Source organism: Notolabrus celidotus, chromosome 4 (assembly GCF_009762535.1).
Source record: "Notolabrus celidotus isolate fNotCel1 chromosome 4, fNotCel1.pri, whole genome shotgun sequence".
In the NCBI taxonomy this organism is placed as follows: domain Eukaryota; kingdom Metazoa; phylum Chordata; class Actinopteri; order Labriformes; family Labridae; genus Notolabrus; species Notolabrus celidotus.
The window spans coordinates 12,065,654-12,078,737 of NC_048275.1; the positions used below are offsets into that span (position 1 = coordinate 12,065,654).

At 38.7% G+C, this 13,084-nt stretch overlaps 1 protein-coding gene across 1 annotated transcript; it reads right to left on the reverse strand.

The window, feature by feature from the left end:
• Positions 1-1,311: 1,311 nt before the first annotated feature.
• Positions 1,312-12,459, reverse strand: sfxn3 (sideroflexin 3). The gene is made up of 11 exons (XM_034682081.1): positions 12,262-12,459; positions 9,541-9,715; positions 9,154-9,324; positions 7,884-7,982; positions 7,198-7,273; positions 6,986-7,071; positions 6,748-6,875; positions 5,570-5,619; positions 5,338-5,387; positions 5,175-5,222; positions 1,312-5,066 (listed from the first exon to the last, which is right to left on the reverse strand). Exons 2-11 carry the CDS (start codon positions 9,702-9,704, stop codon positions 4,970-4,972), a joined length of 969 nt encoding a protein of 322 aa, XP_034537972.1. The 5' UTR covers positions 9,705-9,715; positions 12,262-12,459; the 3' UTR covers positions 1,312-4,969.
• Positions 12,460-13,084: the final 625 nt, after the last annotated feature.

Below are 13,084 nucleotides of genomic sequence, written 5' to 3' on the forward strand. Positions count from 1 at the left end.
TAATACAAAAAATTCACCACAAATATTTTTTTTTTGTTTTAAATGAATTCACTTTTATGGATGTCCTCACCGTCCTGTACACTAATGGAGCAACAAACCTTTCTATTGTTATCCCTGATGCATCTTATAAAGTGTTGGAATAGACCACAGAGAAATGATAATTCTGCTTACTATGGAAGCCCTGAGCAGACATTCATCCACACATTATATTTACTATGTTTTCCTGTGATGACGACTTTGTTCAGTTGTTAACTCAATAACTTGATTTATTGTCAAATGATCATAACTTATATCACAAGAGGTGCAAAAGCACAAAACAAACATAGAAAGTGGGCTTCAGGACTTTGACAGAGGATGCTGGGAGGGTCACAGACTGTTGGAAGAGGGGGAAATAGAACAAAAATAAAAATCAAGAGTGACTACTTCACTGTCACTATTACTGTTGAATATTATAAAGGGACTACAAAGGCTCATTATAACAGAAGGAGGACATCTTGAATTTAACGAGAGAAAAATACAAAAGTAATGTTCACTGTTTCTATTAAGGCCGACTGTTGATTTTTAAGATTGATATTATAAAAGATTGTTTACAAAAAATTACACTGAACTGAAAGACTAACAAGACTTTCAATTGTTAGTAAGTTGTATGTTTTAATTATTTTTGCCCTTACAATGTATGAAGGATTTAAGGACATTTGGCAAGAGTACGGTCTCTGACAGAGGCCAATTCTATATGGGGGTCCTTGGCATGGTAAGGTTTAGGAACCTCTGCTCTGGATCACCAAGACATTTATAATGTTATTTAAAAAAATTATCAAAAGTCAAGTTTTACTTCAACAACTTGTGTGCTCCATGGTAAGACAAGTTAATGCACTCATTAATAAATCAGACATTATCATTCATTAAGTGAATTTTTAAAGCTTCATAAACACGTGCACATACCATCAGTACTTCTGTCAACGTTTTCTAATCCTCAGACTTCTAAACCAAGAAATCTGCTACTGTAGAGGCTTAACACACGTGTGTGTGTGTTTTCAGGCTGGGTTGTTATCTTTGTGTGTGTTGTAGAAACATACTGTGCTATGTTACAATCTGATGACACTCAGTTTAATCTGAATTTTATCTAAGGTTGTCATGCTTCCCTTGCTGTTGAACAAACACAACTTTATCATATCACCACTGGATTTTTAACTGTAACGTCCTCATGTTGGAGCTTATTTTTGGCCTCTCCATGACAGCAGGAGGTGATATATTTAAGCACACAATATTTCAGTCACACATTATTAAATAAGATCAAATGAGGCCGACACATTTTGACATTACTGTTACATATTTTATTCTATTGCTCTGAGTAAAATACATTTCACACCAAGGAAATATATTTCAACACAATACAAAATGAAGGGAGGACACACTGTGCACCAATACTGACTGAATGTTTGCAGTTTGTGTAAAGGTGAAATCACCAACACATTCATGGAGTCTAACACAAACAGAGATTGTCTCAACATTTGTGCCTTCAGTACGTAAAGATTATACCTTTCTTTGTAACGCATACAACAAAAGTTAGGAACTCGCCTGTTTCAACTTGTGCCCAAATCACTGCGATGTCAAGTTTGTTTTGAGACTTCATACTCCATTACATAAACAATAGCAATATGACCTGTAATGTGATGTTTGTAAAACATTTGGTGTGCTGTTGAAATTGCAAAGGCCAAGGACCACTTCAGTGAAAAAAATATAGATTTATATGTTTGCATGAAAAAAGTCTGTCAAAAGGTCCGTATGATAAAGCTGAAACAAAAAGCTAGACACTTCCTCTCCTCGGTCCTCTACAAATCTTACCCGTCTCTTCTTTGGCTAGATCTATGGGTGTGACGTGTTACGATGGTAGAGTACAGTCACACGCTGACATACATGTAGACTAAAACCCTCCAGTTTTGTTCTTGACACTTTTGCGTTACAGTCCCAAAAGCAGAAAAACGCAGAAGGAAACAACGTGTGAGCAAAGAAAGCCTCCAGACAAAGAATGAATAACATATCAGCAATAACAAGATTATGAGTCATTCAACATTATCCAGCACAACAAATACAATCTTCAATATACATTTTAAAAGCTCCCTTTAAAAAGCAACACAAATCTAAGTCCTACAGCAGCACAGCAAGGGTTAAATAGTGCAGTTTCAGCATCAGCAGGAAATCATCCCCAACACAACACAGTGAGCACAATAAGCACAGACACATGGGGGGAAAGGAGACTGAGAAGTTTGACTGTTGCTCAGGCGGTTAGATGTTGATATGAAAATATGAATGAAGGGTTTAGTAGCTTAATGAAGAGCTTCATTCCAAAATAGACATCCATCATTTCAAAATAAGAGTCCCCCTGTTCTCTAAAGAGGTCACATCATGACACGCCTTCATGATAGAGACCTAGTGATTGTTATTACATTTGTCAGGGAGGATCTGGAGAGCACTTTGGAATCAAACCTTTCATTTCTAGGGTTGCATATAAACACAATCATTGTACATTTCTATCTGTGCAGACATTGATTCATAAAAATAGATGTGCAGTTGCTACAGTCCCTTAACACGCTCCTTCAGTAAACTTTAAGAGGATGGTTGAAATGACTATAGGTGATTCAAGGAGATTTATTTTACAATCTTGCTATTGTTTTTATTTTTTCACCAACACACACTTCACTTTACACAAACACTGAATCATACTTTGTAATCTGTGACGCTGTGTCTGAGCAGAGAAAACACTCCTCTAATCTGAGAGTGGTCTTCTCACTCCTTTGAACATTTCTTTCTGCTGCATACGAGGTGCCGTCTGGTGGATTAATTAGCAGAAAAACACCCTGAAGTTAAATCTTTAAAATGTCTCATGCATATGTGCTCCAAATATTTTACATATATCTTATATATTTCTAAATATATCCATGAAAATATACTTATTCTTACACAACCCTGACAGAAGACAGTAGCATGAAATCAGCTGATATTTCCTCACATACACCATCAACACGTGGACAGTCAGTCAGTGCTTTGAGCCAGGTTAGCAACGTGATCCAGTTTGATGAGAGTAGCGAAAACTCAAACTGTCCACTGCAAAGAAGCAATGACACAAACACAGCAACTCTCTGCCCAGACTCACAATCAAGCATCTAGAACCATGACTATGCTGCGCAACATTTGCTACTTTCATTTGGTACGATGTGAAATCAGCGGCTACAGTGCAAACAGATTTATGGCAGAAGGCTAGCTGGCTGTTTTACTCAAAAACCCTGTATCTCCAACTTTAAAGAACTTTAATCCGTTTTCATGTATTTAAAGCTCCTGTGAGGATCTGCTGGTGTGTTGATTTTGGCAACCTCTGTGGACAAAGCGGTGCCTCTAATTGTACATTTTTAATTGATGCAAAAACTCTCAGATTTCAGTCAAATGTATCACTCATCAAGACGCTGCGGATGAAACTGTTGAAGCGTTTTTTCTTGCAGCTGGTCTGTCAGTTTGACACCTACCCTGTGGCAGTGGTTTCCGGCATTCAAAATAAGTACTAGGAAATACTTATGCAGATCGTCTCTTTTGCCTTTTAAGGTCATGAAGAGGCATCAGTAATTATTTCAGTCTTCATCATAACCAGCTAAAAACTACCCACAGGAGCTTTGACCTGCTCATGCAATCCATCAGTTCAAGTTCAATGTCACGACAGCAACACACTGTTCTCTGCCTTCTGCACATCACTGTATTTGCCAAAGTGAGGGTATCCTTAATCCAATCACAGCCCGTCTTTTAGCAACAACATCTAGACACATATAAGTATATTCTCCCACAACCATCAAACAAGCACTACCACCTACAACAATGAAAGAGTTCCATTAATATGCCACTAAAGACAGCGACTTGACCAGTTTATAAAGTGATCTCAAGTGATGAAAGGCCTTGACAGACAGGCTGCCACTTCCACGGCATGACAGTACATATGCATTTTATAAAAATCACACTATTAGTGTTCACTGGTGTACTATATGAACTATATGGCTATGCTTGATGAGCTTTTGCAGAGTCATTGCTGCATAATTTCTGTACCTAGCACCTCATTACTCGGTCTTTAAATACTAAGGGGCATAAGTACACTTAAAGGAGAGATGATGAGAGTTAGAAGCTGCAATGGTTAACATGAAGTACAACACAAGAGGAAGTTATTCATCAGGGATGGACTACTTAAGAGATAATCTGCAGGTTTTTCCAGTAGAACTACAAGCTGGAATTACAGACGGTAATTAATCAGACTTAACGAACTACAGTTAGTGTAACAGCTTAAAATATTCCATACAAAATAAGAAATAATGAATAGACAAAAACGCTAAGTGAGGAAGGACTGAAGGCAAAACATGGTAGATTTAGAAACAATAACACGACTTACACTCAAGCACAAGCCTTCACTTAAACTGGAGTTACAAATGAGTCATCAGAGGACTTAAAACTTGCATGAACCTGAATGCATCATGAAATAAAGGGTAAGGGAAACACTAATCAGTAACATTATTGACTGCCATCCTGAAGGCAGTTTGACCAAAGGAAGACAGAAAACACATCACGATACAATAAAAAAAAAAAAAACAACATAAACATAAACGGAGTCAGTTGTGTTGTTTAAGGAGTGCTATATGTGTACAGTGAGAGCTGTGTCGCTGTGTTTCCTTCTCAAAGTGTTTTTTTTTCTCAGCCGTAAATCCTCTTCCTCAAATTGTCAGACAATCAACACCCTCCACTGTTAAAATCGGAGCAGCTCTGGAGCGGTCAAATTCAAAAAAACAAATGCAGCCGTACATGTATCAGCAAAAAACTTTGCATAAATAATTTTTGCAATGCTCTCCCACAAGACAACAGACGTGTGTGTATATATATGTATGTATGTGAGTGTCTGTTCTTCTCGTGTGTGTGCGTGGAGATGTGTTTGCTGGTCCTACAGGCCCTTGTTGAAGTAGACCCTGGTGGTCTCTGGGCTGGTCTGTCGTATTCTCTCCTGCAGATCTGCCTCCAGCCCGCTCACGCTCATAGAGCTACAAGACAAGATTGTGAATATGATTAAAATGCTGAAACGTTACACAACACGTCATGCACAGTCTGATATGCTCTCCTGAGAGAGAGAGGGTTGTGGCTGTTGGTACCTTTTCTGTGGGAAGAGGGCGCAGCATAAAGGAGTGGCAAACACCAGACTGAAAACAAAAGAGAGGGTAAGGAGACGCCTCAGACATTGTCACTTCTTTAAGTTAAAGTTTTTGCATGTCTTTAAAAAATAACAATTTAGATGAACTATGAGTTTTAGCTTACCAAAGGCCGACAAGCCCCACTTGCACTGGAGCGTTGAGAAGTGGGAACCGCTACAAAATTAGAAAAAGAAAAATTAGAAAATTGATAATTTGTCTGTATGCCTGAAGCATTCAATGTATGTTTAACATGCAGTACACTGGGCTATTTCCAGCCTCACAAAACACCAGTAGACCCAGTAAATCCTCTGACTAGATAAACAACAGAGTGACAGTCATGCATGCAGTGTGCTTACCTTCATGAAAGCTCTTTTCTCCAGAGCATTCATTATAACAGGGGGGATGGCTGCAACAAAGAGGAGCAGGTCATGAGTGATCAGTTTGCATGAACACTTTCAGTTTGCATCTTAAAAAAGAGTGAAGTTATTTAATTTATTTTCAAAGACATCAACTGTCACATGTTTACAGCTGACGATCAGTTTCTATAAACTAATAATATTGATGACTTGTTAAAGTGATCCTCACTCATTAAAAGGAAAAAGAAGTGGACTTACTACTAATATTTTGAATTTGGTCTGAATCGTGGTTTTACATCTGCAACTAAAGCATGAGTCTGCTTTTTTTTGTGTGTCACAACAGGACATTGAAACACGTTAGGAAGCTCAATACTAACATATCATCACCTTTTAAGACGTTAAAACAAACTCATACAAAAAGATTGTTTACACATCAAACAAGTACAGAGCAACGTTAGCATACATTTTGCAGCCTTTTGCTATACCTTTAGCCTCAGCCAACTACTGAGTTACAGTTTGTAGTATTTGGATTTGGTAGAAATGGATAATAATATTCTTAAGAATCTTAAAATTAGTGTAGAATCACCTGAATTTTAAAAAATATATTTTGTTAACTTAAAATGAGCCTTTAATATCTACACAATGAGGCCGCCATCTTGTACCGCCATGTTTCTACAGCAGCCCTGAAAGGACAAACTACTAACGGTCATATGCATTTTTGTAATAAGTGAGTGACTGTCTGAAATGCACCGGTTGGTATATGAAGAAGAGTAGAGTAGTTGTTGCGCTCAAAAGAATTTGTACTGAAAGACATTTTTGATGGTTGAAACTTCACAAAGGATCATGAAGGATCATTCTGATCATGCATCATAGCAGGTACTTGTCCTCAAAGGCCAGGGGTAAACAAGGGAGCATTTTGATCTAGAATCTGACTTCTAGATATTGTTAAATATACACACTGTATCTTTAAATAGCTGCTAGGTGATTGGTTATATTTATTTGCTAGTCATTCATTGTGGCTCTCTGTGGGGGCTGCAGAATCAAGTAATTATTTTCTGTTGGTTAATCACGTTCAGTAATACCATTCATACTTCTCTCATTGTAGTTTCATTATATATTGTTATAGTCAAACAATCAATAAGTGCCACTTTCAAAAGCTGATATAATGTCAGAATTACCCATCGCTGGTACCGCCATGCCGATCCTTGACACCACCACCTGTGCGATGGCCTGCTTGGCAGCGCTGGGAGATTCTCCTAGCCTGTTTCCATTCTCATCTGTCACAGGGATCCCGAACTTCAGCTCCCTGCAGGAAGGGAAGGTAAGAACAATGTGGATGAATTGTTGCAGCTGTCACAGCTTCTACAAAGCTCCAGAGTGAACTAAAAGGTTATTATCTCTGACTTGAAGTCTCACCTCTGTCTCATGAAGGGAATGTTGATACAGTTAGCTGCAGCGACGGCAGCAAATGGCACGAACCGGCTGGCGATTGGAGGGAGACGCTGAAAAAAGATCAGGCAAAATCAGACACACATTCAGAGAGGAGATTTTGTCTGCAGGAGAGAGAGTTTCTGTATAGGGGGTTGTTTTGATTTACTTCATCTGATTATGCACGTGAGCAGCATTACCGAAGCAAGAGACTTGAGTCCCAGGGCTGTGACTACAGCTCCAGTAGTGGCACTGATGTAGGCTGCACCAAGCTGACTGCAAAGAGACAGATTCATGAGACACTTCTCACACATTTTCACCCACTTCCTTTTCTCTTACATTTTCACACACTTCACAAACGCTCTCTTATTTTACAAAGCAAAAAAAAACTGTGGTTGAGAATCTAACAGTTACACCAACATGACACATTTACAAGTAGAGGTGCCTCTGTTAGAGCACAAATTTATGCTGTGTGCAGAAATAAAGAACAGGAACATCCTGACAAATGATGATACAGCAGAGGAAGAAGCTTCAACACTCATCTGTGTTGACATGCTTAATCCATGAATATGCATTTCCATATTTTCCTAAAGCAACCCTCTTATTCCTCAAATACCCTGCATGCAATTCTGCAGTAACAGATGGATGTTGTGGCACAATGAAGAGGATGTTACAGCTTGTCGACCTGAAACCAACAGGGAGCTTGTAACCTATGTCAGCATGAGTGCATGGTGACATGGGGCTGAGCATGCTTAACAGGGGAACGTAATACCGCTGTGAGGGAAGGGGAGAGGACAGCAGCTCCCACAGCCTCCTTACAGACACTACTTTAGAGGGAGGACAGGAATGATCTAGAGTGGGAGTGGAAGTGAGAAGTCCTCCCTACTTCACGGTCATGGGGGCATCTCCGCTGCGGTTGGTGTAGTTGACGACAGCGTTGAACGACTGGTTGACCCACTGCCAGAACACCACAGCTGGCGTAGTCCTGCAAACACAAGGGAACAACAACAGTGTGTGAGAGGAAGTGAGTTTTCACACAATACAAAAATGCTGCAGCTTCAGCTAACCGGTTTTGATGACGATGTACAAACCGTTAGAATTTCCTCCAAAAAAATCTCCATACACATTTTCATTCATTCAAAACAGTCTAGAGATTTAAATCTTCGCTCCTCACAGTAGAAAAGTGTCAGATTATCTATCATTCAAAGCACACTCAATGTCCTCTTCACCTTTTCTGATTTTATCAGTGATTTGTATATCAGTCAACCCTGCTTTTTAGTTCAGATGTTTTGCACAAGTGAAACACCAACACATCTGTTGGTGTAGTAGAGCTGTGTCAACCACAAAAATGCATGTGGCTCAGGGTGTTCTCTGTTTTTTGTAAGTGGGAAATGTTTACTATCCTGTGAGGCAGGTCTCACCACGTGAAATCATGTCAGAAGTACATCTATTGAGCCGTGTAATCATGATATGCTGCTGTTAAGAAACAGTGGATTAATACTGTGTCAATTCAAGACTAAGAAGTGTTCGAAGTACAACCTTCTGTCTGGTTATTTTTAACTCTACAGATAAACCCAAAATGGTTTTCTTATTCTTCCCTGTAAAAAAAATGTATATGATGTCATACCACATTTTCAATTTGTTTTTTTTTTTCCCTTTTTGAAATGTTTGAAGTGAATGTGTGAAGAACATGAAACTTCAGGCTTTGGCGGCCACCAGTGGTAGTTTGCAAGAATGACACGAGGTGATTGCCCCACTGATCACAAGTCTGATCACAAGTTATTTCTCAAATGTTTCACACTGAATATTCTGTGACCAGCTCATCTTGCCTATTTAATACTGTCTCTCACATTTTCTGCTCATGAATATATTGTTTCATTACAACATTATTATATTTCTGATTCTGATTCTGCAACTCAGCTGCCAAATGGGTTATCAGTATTCAGTGGTGAGAGTGGCATTCTAATTCTCTATGAGGATTTTTCTGCAGTACTGTATCCTGTATTAAAGTTCAAACTTAAATCACATGTAAACCATCTCATGACCATTCTGCACACTGACAGTGTACATGTTTTCTATTTCTTATATTACCCTTTGTTAGGTAAATGAGGCATCATCTATTCACATAAAATGACACACTGAAGCCTCTGCTGTACCTGTAGAAGGTGAGCATGCAGCCGGTGATGGTCATGTTCATCGGCACCTGAGCAGACATCCGGCCAATCACAAACATCTTCTCTCCTGTGTCGGGGTGGAAGGCGGAGTCGTAGACGTACTTGGCTTTCCAAAGCTCATCCTCCGTGAGGCCTGGCTTCACAATCCCGGCTCTGAAAAGTCCAAACAGTGGAGTGATGTGGTATTCCACACATACACGTAAACGTAAACATAGCAGCAGTTTTTTCTGTGTGACTCATGTTACCTGGTCACTTAAATTCTTATGCCTGTGTTTGCTTTAAAGAACCCCATCCTCAAACATTTTCATGTTATACATTATGTCTTATATATATTGATGACCTTGCTCATCTTATCCCCTGACCCTCTACCTGTAGTTCTCCACGGTAACTCGGGCCTCATCCAGAGCTTCAGAGGACAGCAGGACGGTCCTGGGATCTGTGACCATGAAGAAGTGTTGGGCACGCCCCATAAACGTGCCTTGATCCCATCTTGGCTCCTTGATGTCAATGTTGAGGGAAAGCTCTCCAGACATCCTTGCTGTATCTGATTAATAGAAGAGATGTTAATTAGTTTTTTCACTATGCTTTAAATCATGCCTTGATTGACAAATGAATATATAATCTTTAAAGGCAATATGTTTAAAGTCAATGCTCTAAAATAGTGATTACATCGTACATTGTCTGATCAAAACAACAAAGAAACACAACACCACTGATCTGGCTTGACCTTTCAGAGGATGGTTTGCAATACTCTGTGCTATTTTAACATTTTTGTAGCTATCAGATAAGGATTGCTAAAACCCACTCATACAATTTTCATGATTAAAAAAACCTGGGTTGCATAGTTAAGCCTCAGCCTCTGCTCCATTAATACCTCTGCAGCAGTACAGAGCAGCATCGAGGTGAAGCCCCTTCCCCCCTCACTGAACCACAAACATCCCAGAACAACCCAGATCAAAACCCAAAACGGCCGGTCGATGGCATTCTCATGTTCCTCTTCTGAATAACTTTTGGGATATAAAACCCATCGCTAAAGGATAAGAGGTTTCAATGTATTATTCTCGCAGTGTCAAATTTGAGGTTAGGCAGGTTCTTTGAAAGCATATGCCAGGAGGAGAGGGATGCCAAAAGGCATGTTTCAGTTGAGACTGTGTGTGTGAGATAAAGAAAGAAAAGAAAAAACTGAACACCAGGCTGGGCTTGATATTGAGCTCAGCATTTGTAACGGTTGAATCCATCTGGGCAACAATAAATTATTATGAAAATTAACTTTCTGATTTCTCCCTTAGATAAACATGTGTTTACATGTCTATGAATAGTGAATAATGCTCACTATGGCTGCAATGATAGTTGATTAATCAATCGAGAGATAATTTGTTGCAAATAACTTTTTTAATCATTTCAGTCATTGAAGTTTTTCCTCTTTTTGTTGTCATTTCTGATCATAAATAAAGACTCATTATTGATTTGCCACTACCTTGATTTATCTTTCATTACTTTGTATATTAATTAATACATAAAACAACAATTATTTTCGGCCCCATAACATCCCAATTTCCTCAAAAGCATGAAAACAAAAAGATGCTCAGTTTAATGTCACTTTACACAGTGACAGGTTGGGATGAGAAAACATACATGTTTGTTTTGGAAAGCTTTTGAATATTTTTTTTTAATATGGACAAGTTACCATTACTCTCATATTGGAATAATGATCAAGATGACCATTTCTGTACTGTACACCTGTACATATTCAGTGTGGGCACAGGTGAGACTTGTATAAAAACTTAGTCATGACAGGAACCTGTGTGCTGATTTAGATGGCAGTAATCTATATATTGCTCAGGTCATGACCAGACATAATCACCTTCAGTAACATCTGAGGACTGCAGACTCTCAGAAAACAAAAGGAGAATACCTCCAGGACGAACAAGGGCAGAGTAACAGCTGATTTTGGGGGAGCCAAAGTCACAAGCGTTTTTTATTTCTGCTTAACACGCACACACGACATGTTTTCATACTATTTAGCCTGACACTCAAAACGTCCCACAACTGAGACATTTAAAGTATTTCAAATCGTCACTTTGTATTAAGTGGCTAATCGGAGAAATAGCGTGACACACAAAGTGACAGATGGGTCTCAGGGAAGTCACGACACGTTTCCCAGCTCCTGTCAGCAAACCGCCGGTGTTCTACCGAATAGTGCTTCCAATCGAGATGTGGCTTTGCGCATGCGTACAGTTACAATCCCAGCCGTTAGTCCTCATTTGGGGTCATTTGATGGGAAGTATAAGATACTCGACCTGTGATTTTCTTAAAGTTTTAAATAAAGATTTGACATAGAATACCGACACATGACCCTGATATTCTGACAATGCACCTGGAGTTATTATTTTTTATTATTATTATTTGAATCATTGCTTTAACATATATTTATCCTATTTAATTATCTATTTATTTCTTGTATTCATCTGATCTTTTTAACGCTACCTTATTTTTAACTTTTCTTTCCACTATGACTTATTTTCTTAATTTTACTGTATTGATTTTATTTTATTTTTAAGTATTTTATGTATAATCATGCCTTTTATAATTTCACCATTGCTTTTGTTTTCCTAACATTACTCTCACCCTGTTTGTAATTTTTTTTAAAACCTAAATAAATACTGCAAGTCGACAGCTCGTGCCTCTGATGCACTGCAGGAGCAATTTTCGTCAGGGTAGCACAACTCGACAGAACACCGGCTAACGAGTGCAGCTAACACGTTAGCAAGGTAGATGATAACACTATTGGGGCTCAACAGCAGAAAACATAACAAGCAAGACTTCAAAATCAAAACAAATAACAGTGATAACTACACAAACTAAGCTGGAAAGGACAACCAACAACGTCCTCGAGCAATAAAACAAATCACTTTGTTTCTCTGTTTGTAAACTAACGTCTGATAGCCAGCTAGCCAGGTAGTTCACTAGCTAGCCCCTCTAGTATGCTAGCACTTTAAGGACACATACTGACACGGAGTAGGTGTTAACTTAAACCTGATCTTGTGATTCATTAATCAAAGGTGCGTAGTCAGTCAGATCTAAACGTACCTGTTTTGCTTTCTCTGATTTTGTGAAAATGTATGACCTCTCAATATCACAGCACCATCGGGTGGATCTGTGCTGCCTTCAGGTACTGTTACATCTATCTTTAATTCTGGCTCTATCACCAACGACTGGGAAGTAAAAGGGAAGAGTGCATATCTTTCTCAGATTACCCAACTGGACTAAATTGTAGCCCACTAAACTGTTTCTCCAATCACAAGGTGGTATTTTTATGACATTTTTTTTTACACATTCCATGTTTAAGGCCTGAAACATCACTGGTTACCTTCACTCTTTTGGGATATAATATTTCAGATTCCTTACCAACAAACCGAAACAGAAAAAAATTATTACCTGTGTTCTGACTTTAGTTGAAATTGTAAGGTAAATGTATCGAATTATGTCACTGTCACTGTCAAATTGGCGTTTTAGAAGTTAAAGCCTAAAGATCCGAGCTTTGTATGGGTCATTGAAAGCAGCACTATCACGTGACACACCGTGGGCGGTGTTTGTCATGGAAGACATGAGTCGCTGGAATCTCTTGGGCGTGGGAGGCAGACAACACATGATTGGTTTGAAAAAAGGACCGGCCCCTTTACATTTGTAGGAGCCATAGGCAGGAGCACTTCTCTATAAAAGAACTTCTTTATTGAGTTCTTTATTCTGAATGATAATTTATTTATTCATTTTTATTTGATTTACTGTGCGCAAGAAATGAGCAAGTACCAAATAAGATAGTCAAACAAGAAAATAATGTGTTTCATATACATTATCAACTTATTTCCTTCATATAATAACTATTTAACCAAAATACTTTAACTGTTGAACC